At 43.9% G+C, this 22,276-nt stretch overlaps 1 protein-coding gene across 2 annotated transcripts in view; it reads right to left on the bottom strand.

The window, feature by feature from the left end:
- The window catches only part of ATAD2B (ATPase family AAA domain containing 2B), a 140,693-nt gene extending 130,293 nt beyond the window's left edge, over positions 1-10,400 (bottom strand). For both annotated transcript variants that reach the window (XM_090031510.1, XM_090031517.1), the window contains exon 1: positions 10,054-10,400. In XM_090031510.1, the coding sequence (XP_089887636.1) occupies positions 10,054-10,215 (162 nt within the window). In that variant the 5' untranslated portion in view covers positions 10,216-10,400. The remainder of the gene's footprint in view (positions 1-10,053) is intronic.
- Between the last annotated feature and the right edge of the window lie 11,876 nt (positions 10,401-22,276).

Genomic DNA, 22,276 nt, shown 5'->3' with positions numbered 1-22,276 from the left:
ACTTGGCACCTGGCACATCTCAGCTGGTTCTCAGAGGCAAGCAAGCAGGGAGGGGTTTGGGACAAAAGGCACCCAGAGGTGTGGAAAAACTCCAGGGCTATGGACAGAAGTTTACACATGAACCGGTTTAACTGATCAGAAACTGGTTTAAACCTGTACCGGAACACAAGTTCAGTGCATATAAACCAGTTCCATAATGGCTGAAACCAGTTTGAGATTATGGCAGGGCACCAAGGTGCCTGCCACTTCCCCTTCAAGGGCCAGAACAGGTAGCAGAGCAGCCTCCAAGTGGCTGCACTCGCAATCAGGAGTCACATGGCCAGCAGGAGGCTGCCTGATTGGAAAGCAGGACCAGCTGCCGGATATAAGAGCAGGCCCCGAGTAACAAGGCCAGCAGTTTGCTGCCGGCAGGGGAACATTGCCCAGCTGGAGCTGCCGCTCACATAACTTGTACATAAAGGACAGGAGTTAAGAGCCTTAAAAGGGGCCCTGCCAGCCAGCCTCTGGCCCTGCTTCCAAAATGGCAAAGGGATAGGGCCCTGACAGGGCAGCAGCCCCTGTCCTGGCATTTGGGGAGCTTGAGCCTCTTCCTGGCGAGGGAGGAAGTGGGGGGCATGAGCAGGGGTGCCAGAGCTGCCACAAACCGCACAGAACAAAGAACAGCAGCAGGGCTCGGAGGGGGCCATAGCCCCCCACCCAGTCCACAGCAGCTCTGACCACCCCACAGCGCAGACCCCCACTCTGGGAAGAGGCTCACACTCTGGGACACTGACAGGGGCTGCAGCTGCCATCAGGGTACCTCCCTCCTTGCTACCATGGGGACAGGGCCAGAGGTCAGCCGGAAGGGCCCCCTTAGGAAGGAGGCAGGGAGGAGGATTATTTCCCCCTCCCTCTGGCATTTGACAGAGGGGGCAAGAAGGGGTTTATCCCACCACTTGTTCCCTGCAGGAAGCAAGCAGCAGTGGCAGTCAGGGTGAACAGACCCCACTGTAGTGCCCCAAGGGCAAAGGTGGGAATAACCCCCCTCCCTGCCCCACACCTAAGGAGGTGCTGCCTGCCAGCCTCTAGCCCCACCCCTGCAGCATCAAAGTGGGGGCAGCCCTGATGGGGGCTGCAGCCTGTCATGGTGTCCCAGAGCATGAACCTCTTCCTGGCTGGGGGGCCGCACTGTGGGGCAGTCAGACTGGCCAGGGACTATGCAGACAAAGTGGTGGCAGTGCTAGGGAGGCTTGGGGGGCTACTGCCCCCTCCAAACCCCAGTGCCACTGCTTGCCCCACAGCAGCTCTGATCCCCCCCCCCCCGATCACAGTCCCCCTGCCACAAAGAGTCTCACGCTCCTTGGACACAAGGATGGGGTAGGGCACTGATGGGGCCACAGCCCTTTTGCCTGTCCAGCGGCAGGGGTGGGGCATGGCCAGAGGCTGTCTGGCAGGGCCCCTCAGGTGAGGATGCAGGGAAGGGGTTATTCCCCACCTCCCTCCAGCACCTGGAAGAATGGGCAGAATGGCGCTTATCCCATTGCTCGTCCAGTCCAGCCCAGCCCAGCCCAGCCCACAAAGCCAAGCCTCATGGGATAAGGGTGCAATTGACCAAAATTAACCCTGTATCCAGGTTCCTTACGGCACTCACTGTGCCTTACAGAGTTCCTGCCTAATATTTTCATCAGATATGGGTTAAATTGTCACTTAATCAGCCGTTTTAAAAGCACTCTGCAGCCATGAATGTTAGTTATATTAAGGCTGTAGAACGCTGTTGGGGGGCCTCATCGGGTGGAAAATGTAACTTCTGTAAACTCCCCTTATCTGTTTATCTCCTTACACCTGGAGCCTGAGCCTGCCCTTATCTGCTTATCTCCTCATACTTCCTGCATCACCCTTCAAAGGATCTCCTGGCCTGAAACTTTCTTGCTGAATTTTAATTTTCAGTTGTTTGAAAGCCTATAACTGATCAATCATTTGGTCACATAGATGTTAAAGAGAGACAACTGAACATCCCTGATGATATACATTGCTTGTTTACCTTATACCAAGGCCTTCCAGCAGCAATGCTGCATTTCAGTGGCAATGACCGTATGAAGAGTCTCTCATTTGCAGGATCAAATGTTCTACTTTAAAAGTAGGATAGATAAAAACTGACATTTTCTCTATAAATATCTGATTTGCCATCTGAATTAGATTTTTGTTTAAATATACTTTTCTTTAAATAACAAATTAACTTACAATTTGAAATTACGACAGCCTCCATAAAAGTCTAAACTTAATAGTTTAAATTAAATATAAAATAAATAATATCCAAGCAGTACAGAAGTCAAACAACTGAACTGGTGTGGCTAAGCAACAAGAACTAGCCAGTCACTGGATAAGCAACTGAAACAGACTCAAATACTGACAGCAGCAGCCCCGGGGTGGGGGAGGGAGGGGAGGCAGTTTCTTCAATTCAGTTCAATCAGCTAGTTCAGTCCAATAACTTGATAAGAAGCTGAGAAGCCAGCTGAGAACTGAAAAGGCAGGAGACCTTGTTTTCCTTTTCCAATGATACAATGTCCAGCTGACCACAGCTGCAGTAAATATAGCCAAACTGGCTTTGAACTACCATATTTTCCTGTATATTACACAATCCTCATTTTTGCAAGGCCTCTGGAAGTAGGTGAGGGAGAGAATTACGTTGGAGCATGGGTACTGAAAGCCTGAAATCTCGGTGCCTGGGAGCTGCTTGCCAGGACCAGCCCAATCTGGCATGCCAGCGCCAGGACTGTTTTCCAAGTCTGACCCAACATATTGGCTCTTGAGCCATGTGCTGAATCTGGGACTGCATGCTGACTCTTAAGCCATGTACTGGGTCAGATCTGGTGCACCAAGTCTGGCCACAGACCATCCCAATCCAGTATGCATGCAGCTGAGGATGGAGGATCCCTGCTGGTCTGGAAACTTGGTGTGGGGGGAGGGAAAGCAGTGGCAGCATTAATTACCCTGGCTCCCAGAACTGTGCCAATTAATGTTACCACTGCTCTAACCCCCACCCCCACCCCCAAATTTACAGAGCTATGGGTAGTGTTTTTCCTCACATACATACATCTCAACCTTCTCCAGCCAGCTATGGAGGGGAAAGGTACACGTTATATGAGAAAAATACAGCAACTCTGGCACTGCTAGCAGGGGAGGGGGAAGCAGAGAACTTGGTGAAGGATGCAAATCCCACCCACTCAACCTGCACTGACCATTATGTTACTGTGGCTACACTGATCTTGAACTTGAGCTAGCTAGCTAGTTTAAAGCTCTCAGGTAGGTCTACATCAGATGCAGTCACTGGAGCACAGACAAACTTTAAAATAAATATACAAGGTGTCAGTAAAGGAGATCTAGTCGGACTCCAATATTGAAGGACGTGGTAACCATAATCAGTTTAATGCACTAACTATGGAAAATACTTCTTTTCAATAAATCAGGCTGCTTTAAAGTGCAAAACATGATTTGATAAAATCACCTCTTTTCTTTTGTATCCAACATAGTTAATGCAGTTTTATTTAATTTATGAAGTCTAAAAAAATCCTGAGGGTTTTTATTTACATTTTTTCATTAAATTCCAATGTTTGTCCAAACACAGCATCACAAATGATTAGTTAAAAAGCACAATCTAGTAAACAATGTGACATTTTCTAGCACGATAATTTATATAAAAATTCAGAGTTTAAACAAAAGTATATTAAGTTACAAAACAGCTTCAATGATAGTTGAATCATAATTCATGATCCTAGATAGCAAGAAGTAGTAGCAACTTAAAATTAAAGCTCATATCTAGTTGCAAATGCAGCATTTTAATGGCTACCACACAAAAAGAATCAACCTTCCTTTAGGAAAACAAATAAAACAGATATGATAAGCCGTCCATAGGTAACAGGGAAGTAAGCATGTTGCATTTTCAGAAATAGGGAAGTGAGGAGAGAAAGAAGCAAGCAGCCAACAAACCAACAGAAAAATGGCAGGGAGAAAAAGGGCGGGGGGAATTCAAGATCACCCATGTCTAGTAACTCTATACTTTCCTGTGAAAGAGAGTATATAAAAATGTATACATCCCATCATCACAGGGGTGGATATCAACTGTTTATCAGAACAGAAGAACTGCAGCATGTAGAGCTACCACATTCAAATGAAACTGGAGGGAGATCTGGTGAGGCATCTAGGTCATTAGTATGCAATTTCCTGAGCCAGTTACCTTAAATAACCCCAAGCTGTAAAGCACTCCTGCAAAGCCTTAGGCTGTTTAATAACAAGTGATTAAGACCTCTGTTTTGAGTTTTTCCTAAAAGATGGAAACTCTAGAAGCAGACTCCACTAATACCATATCTGGACCTCAATTCAGTAACCCCAGAGAAGCAGGGCAACCTACCAATATTGGTGGGGGGCAGCAACCTTTTTGGTAGGCATGCCACAAATTTTACCTGCATCCTCCTCAAGTGCCACTCTGATCCTCTTCCTCTGTCAGACATGCTGCTCTACTTTCTGCTCCAAATTCCTGCTCTGTGCCCCCACCTCACCTCCTGTTCTGATTTCTGTTTCCTGCTGTCTTTACTGCTGTGTGGCCTGTCCGCTGCCACATGCCACGCAGAGATTGCAATGCTTGTTGTAGCTCATGTACAGCGGTGGCCAACCTGCAGCACTAAATCCCCAATTCCATTTTCTAAGAGTCCTTTGGAGGTCTTAGGATCATAGGCCTAAAGTTATGGACACAGATTTTTGGAGGTGCTTCAAAAGGGCAGCAGCTTTACATATTAATTGTTCCTGGTTTTTTTCCCACATGTAACAATATAAATAGAGCAAAACTGCTCCAACTTTAACCCTGGATGAAACTGTGTTAAAGCTGGAGTAGTTTTCTTATATTTGTAGTGTTCCCAACCTGTCTGCACATAACAATTAGAAAGTAATGCCTGCTGCTCGTTTGAAACTGCTTAAAATGTATGCATGTCCAAACCCTTAAAAAGGGCCTTGTGGGATCATCACATCCATTTCCCTAAATTTACAGGCTCTCTCGAGCTTTCACCTTGAACCTTCACACGCAGCCACAAAGCAGAAAAATGAGAAACGTCAAAAAAAACGTACCTATGCCATGTTGCAGGGAGAAAGCAAAGAGGAAAACACTGCCAATACATTGCTACAGCTGTGAGAGAGAAGTGACTCGTTAAAGCAGTCCTGTCCAACTTCCCTGCAGCTAGAGCAGCACACCACACCAGCCCCATGCTGTGGGGATGGGCCTGTGCAATTACACTGGGGGCAAGCAGCACAGGTGGCATGTGGCTCACCCAGCCAAGGCCCTCCCCTGCCATGCAGTTGTGGGAGGGGCGGTTGCAGGGGCCTGGAGAGCCTCTCAGGCCACCACTTGGACAGCTCTGGATTAGGGGCTGTTGATTGATAGGTTCCATCTTGCTTCATTTCTGATATCCCAGAACAGCATGCAACTGTAGTGTATCAAAAAATTTCCCAAATAAAATGTGATCATCTTCCTAAATAGAAATTAGGCACCATTAACATCTATGTGAAATCATCATGATACAGTATGATAAACTGTTTGGAAAAGCTCTAACCCTATAAATTTATTTGAATTGACATTATGACAAACAGGCTAAATTAACACCAACATTTTGGCAGGAAGTTGAAGACAGATCCCTTCGAAGAACCTCTCAATTTCCCACTGTTAACAGACTTATTAATAATATCAGAGAATCAAGAAACAAACTATACCAGTGGTCTCCAAAGTGGGGTGCATGCACCCCAGGGGAGGCGCAAGACAATCCCCATTGGGGTGCAGGAAGAAAATATTAGAACTTCTATTTATATTTGTATAAATATACATATACTGGGGGTGCATGCTCAAAAATTTTTTTACTGATAGGGGTGCGCGATCAAAAAAAGTTTGGAGACCACTGGACTATACTATTAATTTTAGACCACTGAGTTTCTTATACCAACTCCCAAAGTACAGAACCACAATTAAAATGGAAAAAGACTGATTTCTATAACACCTTGGAAAAAATGGGCTTCCTCAAAAATCTGCCTCCAACTGAAATCTCTATGGATAATTTTACAAGATTCTAAAATATATTTTAGACAATGTTTAGCTGAAATCCTGGCATTAATGTAATGGCAAGCTGCAACAGTAAGATTCAATTGTCTGAATGCTTAAATATTTCTTTGGAAAGGTTCTTTATTTTTTTTCAAAGTTATAAGTACAAATGGACAGCAATGTAATTTTCTGTTTCTTACATCACCCAAGATGACTGAATTTCCCTATTTCTTTTTCAAACACAGAACAGTTAGAAGACACTGAGGCGTTGATGTTTAGATAACAATCCAAAGAAACTTCCAAACCAGAAAGCTCTTACCATATTCAAAACTGGGAATATAAACAAGAAAAGGAAACATAAGAACACACATTAATTTGCATCAAGCTTTTTTCCCTCCACAAAACAAAGGAAGAGGCATGTACTTAATGTCAAAGCTGTTAGTAAAAAGAGGGAACTATTTTTAAGATAAACACAATAAATCATAAATATCAAAATAACCTGCCTCAATAAAGAGATCGTGGCAGTATTTCAAGAGCTAAAGACCAACAATGACAATCTGCCCTACAGGCAATTGACAAGTTGTATTATTGCAGTTTCAACGTTGAAAAATTATTTATTTATTTTACAGATTTAAAAACTGAGTCAAGGGATAAGACTCAGAAATGCTGTTTAATGCTTATGTTCCACATAACTCCCATGTTTTAAGTCAATCCCCAGTTCTGTGCTTGTTCCTATTAGCAATTAAGTACAATGGAGAGCTCTATGTTGCTATTCAATAAGCTGAATGTTGTTGGCAGTCCTACTTTCAGCTAGGAACCTGCCTTACAATAATCACAGTGCCCTCAAGTAGCTCTTAAAGTACTGTTAATGCTTCCTTGGTTAATTACATTAGGTTAATCTTGTATACATTTCTAATATAGTGATGTGACAAAAAAACTGCTATTGTATTAACTGAGAAACAAATTTGTGGCTTTCATAGCTTTTACAATTCTACTAAAGACTCATCTCAAGATTGCAGAATAAAATAATTTTCAATGGACAATTAAATACAGTCACGGCCATCATAGCTCATATACTGATAGTTGAGATGCGTTAGCAAAAATCAGTTTTTATAACTTAACAACTAAAACCCACATGTATGTGTAATGTTTCTTATGATCACAAAACAAGTTATATTCTTCTATAGTTTGAGTGGGATTCAAATTTAACTTTATAAAACTTACTTTTATAATTCTATAATTTTTTTTTAAAGTTTGATATATTCTGTACCTTGTCATACAATTTTAATATCAAGCTATAAAACTTGCCCTAGTCACTTTTTAATAGCAAGATATCCAAATAGAGAGGTGGCCAAACTTCCGATTTACAAAAATAATTTTACAAATCAATTATGATAACATTAACAAATTGCCTAAGTTCTTCTCAGTGCCCTATGGTACTAAACACTACCATGATCGCATTTCAGAAATAAGAATCTGGACCCACTGATCAATTTAGTGAGGGATTTTGCTTATTTTCTTAATCCTAGAATTTGGTCAGAACACACAAGTATTCATCTGAATCAATTATTATTCTGTACTTCTCTGAAAGTACCCCACAATAACTCACTTCTCTGCTAGTTAAATGTATCCAACAAATCTCTCACAAAATAGCTCGCCACACACTTGCTGTATTCAAAATAAAACAGAGAAATGTTTGAACACCATAAAGGGAATGTGATACAGCCATTTAGACCATCATGGCTCATTTCCATAAGACATGAACTGTTTCCAAATTAAGGTAAAACAGTACAAAGGAATATTAACGTGTTACTCAACATAATACTAAGAATTAAGACTTGAGAGAAATAAGTCCTTTACATTACTTTTTCCTGCATTTTGCTTCCCCCCTGCAACTCTACTCTCCTAAATCTATGTATGTGTATAAGCTGAAATATATTAGCCAGTGCCAAAAAAAGAAGAAAAACATAAGAGGGGGGAAGGGAAAGAGATACAAAACAGATGGGAACAGCCTGTAGCCCTTTATTTATTGTATAAGGACTGGTCAGAATTTTCACCAGATGCTGTTGGTCTACTGCTGGCTCAACTTTAGCCCTTAGGAAGAAGCATAAATATCATCTCTAAAACATTCCCTGAACAAGAGAACAATCCTAAACATCTCCACTAAAGGAATATTCTACAAATCTCTCCACTCTTCAACCTTTTTAACTTCACTGTCATACACATCGCAACAGATTTAATTCTTTTGACCTGTAGTGCTCCAGACCTGCACCATGCTTAATCTGACTACCCATTCACCAAACCAGCGGTTCTCAACCTTTTGCACCTTATGTCCCACCAACCAAAAACAAAACCCCACAAAAATTGCACTGCTCAAGATATCTATTGATTCATCTATATGAAGTTCAAACAACTGATTTTTTCAATCAGGCAATGAGTTGAAGTCCCACCTACACAACCTTTGTGTCCCACCAGTTGAGAAACACTGCACCAAACTAACTGCTTGGAAGGGATTGCTAGGGTGTCTCAGACTACAGATGATAAACTTAATCATCATTGCACCCCATTTGAAAAAAGTGCAACACTGGCCTTTCAACAGCTCAATTATGAGGCCCCTCCCACACAAACTTGGCAGCTTCAGCACTCTCTCCTAACATAAATTCTTCAAATCATAGTTGGTGCATGTACGTTTTTTTAATTACAGCAATTTTTCCACAAAGGTACATATATATGACTCCCATATTAATTTCTGGTCAGTACATCACACAAATTTTCTTAGATTGGGATCTTTATTCAGTGAAGAGCTGTCAGTTCAAAACCTTACCACATCGCTATCAAGTGTCTGAAACTTAAAAAGAGTTCCTCAGCCTTAATTTAAACTAGTGTGGGAGATGTACGGCAAAGACATACGATATATACTTACAACAGAGTTTCTTAGCCTTAAACTAGTGTGTGATATGAATGGCAATACATATTAAATATATATCGTACGGCAAAGACGTACATCTCCCACTCTGTTACGATATATACTTACTAACAAAGTTTCTTAGCCTTCAACTTGAGTGGGAGGTGTATGGCAAATACATACAATACACAGGCACAAACTTTTTGAAAACAAAGACCAGAAGACACAACTAACAAGCCCTGCTACACTTTGGCTCCGATCATTTTTTTTTTTTTTAAATAAAAACCCAGACAACATCTACTTTTGCAGAACCGGAGCTCAGGTGTGCGATGAAGCACTCTTCCGTAAAACAAACCCATTAGGCTCACGTCAAAACAGACGCTCGCTTTTCGAAACACAGCACTGGCACGAGTCCCTCGGGATCCCATTTTCGTGACAACCCGACACAATCCCTTTCAACTGACTCCGGAAGAAGAAAACCGGTTCCAGGAACTTCGCGTTTTTTTTGTTGGGTGGTTTTTTTTGTTTTGTTTTTTTTTGGTTGGGGGTTGTTGTTTTTTGGACCCAAGCAGCCTGGGCCTTTTAAAACAATCGGAAGGAGCATTGTCTCGCTGCTTCACCCCAACAGCCTGATTTCCAGCACGCGCACGCACAAAAAAACAACCAAACTTTGGCTCAAGCTCACAGCACAGAAAAAATAAGAGCAGCGGTGCGGAAGGGCCACAGGAAGCTCTTAAAATAAAAAAATTAATATGGTGCCGCGTTCCCCACGGGGCTAATGAAGGGAAAGGGAGGGGAGAAGGGGGGGGCGCGACCCAGACAAAATCCTCTAGAAAAGAGGGGGAGGGAGAAAATAAAAATAAAAAGCGCAGAGGAAAGAACAATGAAAGGAGAGGAAGCAAACCAGGTCAGGGCTGACAACGGCTTGTAAACAAAGGAGGGAACAAGCTGCCTCCCCCCGGGCTGTCTGGGTCTCCCCCGCGCTGTCAAGCGCTGCCCCCGGCCCGGAACTTCCAGCTCCCAACTTGCCGCCCGGCGCTGCCCCGCGCCGCCGCAGAGGGCGCCCCCCGGCCCCGCGCCCCCGGCTCACCCGGGCCGCCGCCGCCGCCTCGTCCAGCCCGCTGGCCGCGTCCGCCTTGCAGCCGCGCTTGGAGGAGCGGGTGCGGGACGAGATGAAATGGCCGCCGGCCCCGGCCGCCGCGGCCGCCGCTTTGCCCAGGGGGCGCAGGGAGCTCTTCCTGGTGTTCACCATGGCGCGGCCAGGGGCAGGGGCAGGGGCAGGGGCCGGCTGGGGGGGGGGGCGCCGCTGCCGCTGCCGAGGCGGCACCGAGGCCGCCGCCGCCTCTGCCGCTGCCGCCGCCGCCGCCGCCTGGGCTGAGGCAGGCACTAGCTGGCCGCCATTACTCCCCCTCGCCCTTTCTCTCCGCGCCCGCCGCGCGGCCTCCGGGGGGCGCTGCGCCACGCACGGCGACGCTCTAGCCCGCGCACGCGACTCTGTGGTTCCTCGCGGACGGCGCTCTGTCCCGCGAATGGGGGGTTGTCTGCCCGGAGGGGCGGGGTAGCGGGCAGAAACGCCCCCTCCCCCAGCACGTCACAGGGCCTCGAGCGGGGGAAACTGAGGCAGGTGGCTTAGAGAGGGGAGGATTTCTTTTATTTTACTTTGCAAAATAATCTTTTGGCAAAAGAATTTTTTTTTTCCCTAAAATCTAGTTGGTCTGATCAAAGATATTATTACCAGGGATCCTAGTTTTCTCTGATTTAAAAAAAAATCCCTAGTTTTTGGTTAAAAGGAGGTAACCCCGAATTTGCATATTTCTATGATTTAAATGAAACACCACTAATATATAGATCTAGTGCAACTTGCCAACTGCATGGCAAGGACAGAATTACATTTTTCCTCCTCTTTGAAGGAACTGGAACGCGTGGTAGAGGCGATAATTAGGGATTCTGGTTTTCTCCAATTTAAAAAAAATCCTGAGATTTCAGTTAAAAAAAGGAATCCCAAATCCACATTTTTCCATGATTAAAATGAAACACCAGCAATATATAGATCTATATATTAGTGATGTCTCATTTAAATCATGGGAAAATGTGGATTATTTCAATGAAACACCAGTAATAAATGGATCTATACATTGCGGGTGTTTCATTTTAATTATGGAAAAATGTGGATTTGGCATTACTTTTTTTAACTGAAATCTCGGGATTTTTTTTAAATTGGAGAAAACCAGAATCCCTAATTATCGCCTCTACCATGAGTTCCAGTTCCTTCAGCGAGGAGGAAAAACGTAATTCTGTCCTTGCCATGCAGTTGGCAAATTGCCCTAAAAGACTTCAGCCCCCAAAATAGGGTTGCCAACCCTCCAGGATTGCCCTGGAGTCCCGGGAATTAGAGAGCAATCCAGGAGATGCTGAGAGATCCATGATAGGGCATTCATTCAAATCAATGTGAAATGGTGAATCTGATTTATACAGTTGTCCGGGGGGGTTAAATGTGATAGTCACGTGCGTTTGCCTTCCTGACATAAAGTCATTAATGTCATTACATCATGTGATGAAACCTCCCAGCACAGATTTAAATAGAGTTGGCAACCCTACCCTAAAAGCCTCTCGCATCCCATCCCAGCTACCCCTGGCTCTGACCCCAAATGTTGCACTCCCCCGGCCCTGTGGGCCAGGAGAATGGCGTGGGGATGGCCTCACAGAGTGGGAGCTGCATGTCCCAAGTAGGCTGGAGCAGGCACTACCTGGGTCCGCTCAGCCACCTGGGGCAGGATGGTAAGGTGTTGTGGGACGGATCCGGCCACTGGGCTGTGTCTAACACCTCTGCTCTAAGGCTGCTGTAACTTGGATGAGGTTAAAATGCAACAGTGATCATGGAAAATCCATGACCAACCATGAGCCTGGAGAAGGATGCCCTGCTTTGGAAAGCTAGAGTTGTGTAACTTTATACCAGCGTGCAGCTGGTCCCATAAAACATGTCACCTCCCTGGAAAAACTCGAGACCAAGCAACAAATCTGAACAGTGGCACAGTGTTAAAAACATACGAACTGGCATTCACTGAGTTAGACTGTAGGTCTATCTTGGCCAGTCTCCTGTGTCACAGGTGATTGGTAGTGGGGCTTGGGGGCCACATGCCCCCCCTGAGATCAGCCCCTGACTCAGCACCGCTGAGGATGGGGCAGGTTTTTTGCCACGTGAGCCGGCAGCTTTTGGGGGGGGGGGCATGAAGTAAAGGAGTGGATAAGGGGCTTTTGGCCCACCCCCAGGCCCACCCACAAATTGAGGAGGTGCCAGTCACCCCTGTCCTGTGTGGCACCTCTGCTCAGTGCTCTGCTCGGTGTCCCCCCTTGGCACTCCTGTTATGAACCTTTGACCTCCACTCCAGTCCCTGTTTTCATTATCATTTGTCCCAAGTAATCATCAGTAATACGTCACTAATGGTCCCCAGTGCTAAAAGGGGCTTATAGTTTACATGGCGGGCCTGGCCCATGACTTCCCCTGAAATGCTGGAAGTCCTGTGTGACACATCTAGTGTGCTCTGCTTGGTATCCCTCTTTGACACACTCATTATTAACCTGTGATCTCCACTCCCATCCCCATTCTCGTTAGTATTTGTTCCAAGTACTCAGTAACACATCATTAGTGGTTCCCACATCTTTAGTGCTACTAAAGGTGGCTTGTTGTTTCCATGACTCTCCTTCACATGTTAAAGTCTTGCGTGGCACATCCAGTGTGCTCTACTCAGCCCCTGCCCCCCCACCCCGCACACTAGTTGTTAACCTTTGACCATCACTTGATCCCTGTTTTGTTATCATTTGTCCCAAGTACTTAGTTGCTGCCTTTTCAGTAGACTAAGGGAAGCTAATAGTTTACCTGGTGGCACAATCCCTTAAGGCAACAAATTGGCCTGTGTTGTATACCCAGTGTGTTCTGCTCAGTGCCCCCACTCCCCTTGGCGCACTCATTTTGACTCTCCAGCCTTCACTTCTGCTCCTGTTTTGTTGTTCTTGTTAAACGATCGCTAATGTGCCCTTAGTGGGTCCCCTCATCAAGGCGGGGCTTATAGCTCTATTTGGTGGGCTTTGGCCCACGTTTCACAAAGGCACATCAAATGGCCTGTGTCACACATCCAGTCTGCTCTGCTCAGGGCCACCCGCCCCCCGCCTTCAAGCATTTGTTTTAAACCTCACTCCTGTCCCTGTTTTCTCTTTAGTTGTCTCCCAAACTCAGCTGATGTGTTCCCAGTGGCCTGCCTACTCAGGGAGGTTTATAGTTCTTCCTTGATGAGCCCAAGTCCCTGATCCACCAAGCACATCAAAAGGCCTGTCTCACACAGTGGCATGAATGCTGCATGCCCCCAGAGGCTGGGGGGGCACGGTGACTGCCCGCAGGTGGTGGCGGCAGCATCAGCAGGGGCATGACAGCGACGAGCGGGAAGCTCCCGCAGGCGGCCACAGCAGTGTTGGCGGTGGGGTGGAGGGTGGTGAGCACTGGAAGTGTTGGCAGCAGCCAGCAGCGGTTGGGGACTGCCCGCAGATGCCACCAGCAGTGTCAGCAGCAGGGGCTGGGGGGCGGCAAGCAGCAACCACCCACAGGCACTACCGGCAGCTTTGATGGCGCTTTTTGCAGGGGGTGCACTGCCAACCTCAGGGAGTGCATGTGCACCCGCGTGCACCCCGTACATGTCGCCAGTGCACAGTGGCAATGAGTAGATGCTGAAAAGCAGAGTGAACGGGGTATGACCAAGGTTTTTTCCACCGTTCCTTTTGCACTTGCAGCCTCCCGTATTTAAGAGGCTGTGAGCAGTTGCTATGTGCAGTTGAAAAGCTGTTGTGCTTTGTCTCAGCTGTAGCTGTTTCAGCCAGAAATGTGCTTCTTGCATAGGAAATTAAACTGGCAACTTTTACTCATCCAAGTGGTTTTCTTTAAGTCTGTGGCATGATGATTAAACACGTCAGTAATTGTTCCAAAGGATAATACAGGCCACTTTCCCCAGACAACTGTTTCACAGCCTAGTAAGCTTTACTTCTAAGAAAATTATTTTGATGCTAAGGCTAAAAATGCTCTTCCATGCTTACTGTACCCCAATACGTTTCTGTATCATTTGCCAGGTGTCCTTAATCTGTTGGGTGTTTATTACTCTGAACTTGTCAATCTTACCATTCTCTGACTTGTTTGCTCCTAACAAGACACAACCACTTAGTTTTTTTAAAAGGAGAAAAATAGCAGCTGTTACAGTAAATTGGAGCCTAAAGTGCTTTCCAAACTTTAAATAAGATACAATCTGGTTCCTTTACATTGATATGAATTATATGAAATTATCCTCTCAGCTGCTACTCAACTGCAACTGTCCCTTTTTAAAAACTCTCTGCCGCAATTCAGATACACCAACAAACTCTCTGTTTCAGACCAGAAATATGACGTTGCGATGTGAGGACAGAACTGTAAGCAATAAATTCTTGAATTTTAATTCTAGATCTGCCACTGATTTGGGGGGTCCTATTGAGCAAGTGACCTCCATACTTCCTGTTTCCATATCTCAACTATTAATATAATAAAACTTACCAATCACATGGCACAGGGCTATTGTTAGGATGTACTAATCAAAGTTTCTAAATTGCTTTAATGATTACATGTGCAGTACAATCCTCAGTAAAGAACAAAGAGAAATACTGCACATACACAGATGGTGTTCTGCTGTTTCTACGTCAACCCCAAATCTTTACTCACAAATAGAAAATCTCCAGAAAATAAGATGTTTTAAATTAAATATTACAAAATATGAAGCCATCTCAGTCAGATATTTAAGAAGAAAGTGGAGCATTCCAAATTATAAGCAAAATTATGCACTTCCGCTATCCTCTTCAATACTCTGCATTCAAGTACATCAAAGAACCTGTGATGTTCAGTGGTGAACTCTGTGTCTTGCTTGTAATGTTAACAGGGAAGAGAGACTGATAGAGTGCTATGTAACAGGGAGCCCGAGCCCCTATTAGTTCAAGGGGAAGAGAGGCAGCTGACTGAGGGCCAGCTGTGAGAAACAGGTGGCCAAGAGGGAACAAGGAGTAATAGCCCAAAAGGTGTAGAAAGACTGCAGGTCACTTGGAGTGAGAAGGGGGATAGAGGGGATAACCAATGAGGACTGGGCCCCCTGCAGTGCGTTAAAGAGCAGGGGCAGCAGAGCTGAGCAGGCTTCTGGTAAGCAGGCAAGGGAATACCTCTGCTGTTGAGAGTAGGGCTAAAGAGCAGAGCCAAGGGACTGCAAGACATGGTAAAGGGCCTGAAGTGGAGAAGAAAGGCCAGGGGCCTGATTCAATGGGGAAGAGAGAGATTGGGAGAGTGGACTGGCTGAGATGGATCCTAAAGACAACGCCTTCTTCAGTTGAGCTAAAGGATCAGCCCAGACAACAGCAGCAATGATGAGCAGGGTAAAGTGCACCTAAGGCTCACTCTGGATTATAAGGGCAGCCTCCCCAAATTTATATGTAACCATCAAAGCATGGCAGGCAAGGACAGGGCAGTACCCTGAGCGGCCAGAATGGGCAGTGCTGGGTGGGTGCAGCCAGCCTCCAGAGGCAGATCTTGTCATAGATAATGTGTATTGGGAAGTGGAAATTATGCTTATTCATTTGATGGTCTGATTTTTGGAGCTTTTAACCTGTACTAATAACTTCAGGCATGTCAACTGGCGTTTTAAACATCACAGGGTTTTTCAAGTGTTGTGAAAAATGTATTTGGTATACTCTGTTTTATTTCCTTTTTATGTACCTATATTTCAGGGTTTGTAAAAAGTGATGGCCATTTCAGGGACAGGGAAAATAACATCCTTTATTCATGAAACACCTACAGGAGTTGAAGGTACTTGTCCCCTTTCAAGGTAGGGAAGACTCTAACAGAAAAACCTGGTCCTTTTACCCTAAAAGTACGGGAACGTGTGTGCGCTGCAACTGCAGTGCAGGGAAGAAGTGTCAAACACATGGCGATAAGGGACCAGACAGTAAATTTACTGTCCTACAGCGATGACAGATTATTTATTCTCCAGCAGTGCACAGATAATGTTCTTTTTCATTACTGTTTGGCAATACCACCAAGTATTGACAGTGCATTAGTTGGAAAATAATCTAGTTTTGAGATAATGAATTAAAGTTCTGAATGAGCCAAAGATTAAAGTAACATAGTAATCTTCTCTCACTTTCTATGTGCTTAGCACACGAGCGCGTGCACACACACATACACGCACATGCTCGCTCTCTCTCTCTGGCAAAACTAGCAGGCAGATTGTAATTGAACAGTGTCATAACTCAGGAATGTACTGCACTGGCAGAACTGTTTAGGGAAGTTTGCATAACAGCTGCTTGCAACATGCCTCATTCAAGCCCACACCCTCAGTTTCACAAGCACTGAAATTACTGATGATTTTTTTTAAGTAATCCACTAGTTGTACAAGAGAATTCTTGTACTTGGCCCCCTGTACTGCTTAAAGTGAAAATTCCCTGAAAAGATGCATCCCTTCATCATATATTCATCAGAGAATCATAGAAAATGAGGGTTGGAAGGGACATCAGGAGGTCACATCTAGTCCAACCCCCTGCTCAAAGCAGGACCAGCCCCAACTAGATCATTCCAGCCAGGGCTTTTTTGACCCTGGCCTTAAAAACCCCCAAGGATGGTGATTCCACCACCTCCATAGGTAACCGGCTCCAGTGCTTCACCAGACTCCTAGTAAGAACCTATTATCTAACCTAAACCTCCCTTGCTGCAACTTGAGACTATTGATCCTTGTTCTGTCATCTGCCACCACTGAGAACAGTCTAGCTCCATCCTCTTTGGAACCACCCTTTGGATAGTTAAAATCTGCTATCAAATATATTTGATATAGAAATAATAGTTGTATCTGTTTCTCTCTGTTAATATTCTAAGCTCCTTCCTGCTAACCATACTCATGTGCGTAAACCTGAAATCAGTGGGACTTCTCCTATTAAAGGGACTGGTGTCATTTAAAAAAATATCTCTGCTCACCGCTGATGTCGTCTCCTTTTAACTGCTTTCCCCCCATTAAATTATCATTGTGGCAGACACGTAAAGCCATGTTTTGTGTTGGACCAGTTCTACCTACCTTGCTTTGGCCACGTGGTTATATTTTCAGGTTTCCTGGTTCTCCAGCTCTTAACTATGAAGAGTGGCCAATATTATTCTTCTGGGGAGTGGTGATAGAGTGGGAGAAGTGTCTTGTGATGGCTCTGGAGACATGATTGAGCCCAGTTTTGCTATTGCTCCCCCTGCCCCACTGCTCCCCAACATCAATCCAAATGTAATACCTAGTAATGCAGGCTCTGGAATCAAAGGTGTCTGGATGTGATACCAGCTGGTCTCTCTTTCCAGTGCTATTGGCTGTAGAAACTGTTGTGCCGTAAGCATGCTGGTTTTATGGAGTGTTAAGCTCATACAGACCTTTGGATTTAGACTCGAACAGTAATCTGGCTGGGATATCAGCATGGGATATGAATTTCAGTGTGGATTCCATTCCTATTTTTAAACTAAATATAAATCAATACAAAATTATAAATTAATTCACAACAAATGTCCAGATTTGCTTGTGTTTTTTGTTTGTCTGTGTTACCCAAAAAGACATGAAATTTTAAACTTCACATTTTCTCTCCTGCATGCTAAGAAAGATTGCCGAGTTGCCTAACAATTAAGTATGAACCTTACGTAAGTTGACTTCATCATGCCCCAACCCAGATGTTGACACAGTGCCACCCTTTTTTAAAATTGTTTTAAGTATTGCATATAACAAAACACCAGAAGGGTTGAGCCACTTGTGTAAGCTGTACTCAACACTTCTGATTCAAGAACAGTTCATAGTGAAGTACAGAGTACTGAATAAGGACCTTCTGAGAAGAGAAAAGAGAAGACAGAATAAAGAAAACAAAAGGAAAGAAAATGAAGGATTTTATTTATTTTGGATACAGTGGCCCAACGAGGATCAGGACCCAACTTAGCTGGGGACTGCATAAATATACTCTACAAGTATTCTTACATCTATGTATTACAGTGGCAACAGTATTGGCAGTTAAACAGCTGTCTAACTGCCTCTGAAAGCAAATGCATCTGAAAATACTAGATAATATATTAACTAATACCAAGTTCCAATATTTGTCAGAGTTCAATAACTGATTTCCAAAATTCTCCAGAAAAGGAGATGGAAATACTGCATTGAAGATCTAGGGTAAGTATGAAGCCAGAGCACTGGCAACAGCAGGGATGTCTACAGGTGTAGCCTGTAGGAAGGATCAACCAGAGAGGAGTCCTTCCAGTGAACAATACTTGAGGAGCAGAAATTTGTGGAATTTAACAAAAGTGTCCCAAAATAACCCAGATTGGCAGAGCCTTGTTTGTGCCCTAAGTAGTATTTAATGTCACAGAAAATATTCAGATGGGTAGTTTGTTGCAGCCCTTCTGTGATTATATCTAGTCCTAAAAGGGATCCAGAGATCAGGTGCAGAGTCTAACACTTGAAAGAGTCCTGTATTGCTACAAAAGGCTTCACTGGGGAATCTTGTCTGAGTGGAGGCCAAGAAGTTTAATTTAAAGCACTCACACTTACTTCAAAGAGGAGCAATGTGCCCAGGATTTTTTGTGGCATCTCTGATTGTACAATTCCAAGAATGAAAACCTAACAATCTTTTCAGGAATCTATTTATAGTTCCCCTGTATGTTTCCCTCTGTCATGCTGCCAACTCATCTTGGTTTCAGCTGATTCTTGAAAGAAAAAGTGTTCACCAGAGATTTCACTGTTACAAACTTGCTGGAAGTTCTTTCCGCAGACGATCCTAATACATTCAGATTGCACTTCTTCTGTGACACCTGCTGGTATGAACTCTCACATGTGCCCTACGCAAAATGTAAGTTGAGACACTTCAAACCAGTGGTTTGCACTTGGGTTATTGCCCAGAGGCCCAACCAGCACTGGGGATCCCATTGTACTAGACAAGTACAAACACATAAGATGACACAGTGCTTCCTATGAGCCACCTGCAATCTGATCCAAGACCTCAGATTGAGGCGTACAGTACACGTTTTTAAATTATTTAAATAAATACATTTTTAATCAAAGCAGTTGGACATATCTTCTTCCTTGCCAGCCAAGAACGTGAGGGCTGTGCTTTCCCTGCCACAGAAGATAACCCCACTGCAACCTGAAGTAGTGTTGGGCATGTAGTTCTCTGTATGACGCTCAGTGTTAGCAATGACACTCCTCTACTGGGAATTTCAAGATGAGCTTAAAATCGCACATGGCAATACATAGGTTTTTTTTGCTATCAGAGTAAAGTGGTGTTTAACTTATATGATACAAAGGCACTATTACTTTCAAACTAGAATGAGGGTTTGTCTTGTTTAAACACCCTTGCGTGCACACGTGCATGCACACACACATACACTTTTAGCAGCATTTCGAGATAACATTAAGGCAAACTATATGCGATCTCTGACGTACTTCACATCAGTTATTGTGGCTCAGGAAATCCCTCTACATTTGTTTTTAACTAAAATGCATTGTTCTAAATTGCTTCCACGGTGGGCGGCAGCTACAGCTTTCCATCCTCTTGCTTCTACTGTGATCAGGACTATTAGTATCAAAGCAATGCAGGAAGCACCAATGCCACTGCAGTGTCATCCTGCCACATGTTGTGTAGACCACTGAGGCAAGAAATCTCCATGACCCTTGAGAGCTTGCAACATAAAGAGACCAGCAAGGGTAGGAAAACTAACACGTGTTACCATTCAGAGATGGGTAACAAAGGCCCAGAGGTATTAAGTGACTTCTAGGGTCACAGAGTCTGACAGGAAAAGAAAGAGTGCACCCAAGCCAAGGAGATCTGGGTGCAATATTAACTAAAATGATAACCCCTCTCAGGATGAGTTCATGGACTGTTTCACACACAATATTACCCTATGGTTTCTTAATTGTAATTTAATTTTAAATTACATTTTCATGGTTAAGAATTTGCACAATCACTAGTATGCTACTACCATAGATACGTGTTTTATGCTGCCATACTATATATATGTAATAATAGCTCAGACTGTTTTGAGTCTCTCACTGTTTCTTCCGTTGTATACTGCTTGAAAATGTTCACAGGAATTACTTCTTATGTTGTCAGTTTGCATGTAAGCTACATCTGTGCCTGTTGCTGTTACTGCATGGAGTTAACACCCTATCCATTGCTGCTGAGTCACCAAACATGTGCTATATAACCAGCGATTTACCTTTCCATTGTACAGCAAACTTTCCGAAACCATTTATGTCTCAACCTGTTTCTCCATACGTGGCAAACTACAAAATACACGGGAAAGAATCTCAACTCTGCATGTTGTGGCTTTCCATTGTTTACATTTCAGAAACCATATTCTCACGTTCAGAGGTGACACAAAAGGCTGAGAACATTGCTAAAGGCCTCTGATCTTAAATCTATGTCAATATTATATTTGAACATGCCTATCTTTAGACATTTCTCCCACCAGCAACAAAATAGTCGCACATACAGTTTCCACAAAAGTCTCCACTCCATCTGTCTGAGTTGCTCTAACACACACCAGTTCCCAATATGGCTTGCCTCTCCATATGAGTTGGCTCTTGGCCTCAGTTTGTTTCCAATATCTCTATCCCAACCTCTTTCACTCATCATTTCCTGCATTTAGCCAAGATATAATCTGACCTTTTAATGTAAGGAGTACCTCCCAGCATTGCAGTCAGTACAATTTGAGATCACTCTGAATTTTACACTTTGGTGTTCAGCAACTCTCAAGATCAGAACGTTAGACTTCAAGTTCTTCAAGGCACAGGGATCAAATCTCACTGATTTTGTAAAATGTCATTCATTTAAGGGTGCTCAATAAAAAATCCACAAACTACCCAGCCCTAAAACTTTTAATTACTGAGTTCAGGGAACAGGACAACTTCAGATGATTCACCCCATGAAGAATGATCTTCCCCTAGAAATAGATCATGGAACAAGTGACAAGAACAGGTGGGCCCACTTTTCCAGGACTTCTGAATGTAAAATAACCAGAGATTATGTTCCCGCAGATTTTTGCTACAATCTAATTTCCTTTGAGTTTTGTCGCAGCAATCTGCATGTACAAACCTCTCTCAAAAGACTTTCAGCTTAGTCACCAATTAAGATAAAGCAATGTGTCTGATGTGTTGTCATTTAATTTTATTACACTTATGCAATATCTTTTTCATGGGTTATTTTTGTTTAGTCTGAAAACATCTCACATAATTAATGTTCTGCTCCATTTCGATACACTAGTCTGCACTGGTTATTGTTGATGATGTCTCTCCTTGATGACAGCTCAAACACTGCTTTACATTGTCAACCTCAAGGCTCACTGCTCCATCATCAAATATACTCAGGAGTGGTTGTCATCTTCTACACCAGCAAGTCAGATCCTTCCTGACAAAAAAACACAAGATAGTTGCGTTCATCTTATGAATACCTTGTTATAGGCATCTTGGGGCTTTTTTTCTTAACTGAACTCACAGCGGGCTGTTTGTCTTCTTTGGTCTCCTCCATCTTGTGCACCAGTTCTTACTGGAGTATTAGTGGTACAGGTTGTACAAAGTCAAGAGAGGGGCAAGGGTTTCTTTGGGCGATATTTTTTGTTGGACCAATGGTATAGTTGGGATAGAGTTAGAGAAGCTTTCAAATACAAGACATTTTTTGGGTCTGACCAGAACAATCCAAGCACAACACAGTAAAAAACAGTTGCATGAGAAAAGTTTCCAGGTACAGGAAACACAGAAGAAAAGCAGATTTCTAGGAGATGAAGAAGAAGCAGAAGAAAAGAAGAAAAGAAGCAGATTTCTGGGAGATGAAGGCCTACCAAAAATAGAGGAGGGTCATTCTCACCTCCCCTGTGTGGAAAGACTTCAGGAATCAGGTAAATTATAATGTGCCATATAATTAAGTCCTCAGTTCTTAGTGTCCAGCCAGCACACAAACTTTTTGTTCCTAGGTTCACATTTTAAAGGCATCAGATAGATTTTCCTTGAGTACAAAGACAGTGAGGTCAGAGACAGAGTAGTTGTTCTGTGAGGAATGTACTCCTAATGGTGTGTGTGGCTCTGTCCTTTATATTTTTTCCTGTGAGAGTTAATTCTGGTGCATAGTTGTTTCATTTCACATGCACAGTTGCCATGAGGATATTTAGTACACTGGAGCAGGTATATAACATTTTGGGAAAGGCACGTGGTGGATTCTGCTGGTTTTGTCATGGGGAGTGTTGTCTGTAATTGCAGTGG

The sequence above is a fragment of the Crocodylus siamensis genome, chromosome 1, assembly GCF_052110815.1.
Source record: "Crocodylus siamensis isolate JL-2025a chromosome 1, ASM5211081v1, whole genome shotgun sequence".
In the NCBI taxonomy this organism is placed as follows: domain Eukaryota; kingdom Metazoa; phylum Chordata; order Crocodylia; family Crocodylidae; genus Crocodylus; species Crocodylus siamensis.
This window is presented reverse-complemented; position numbering and strand designations above follow the sequence as displayed.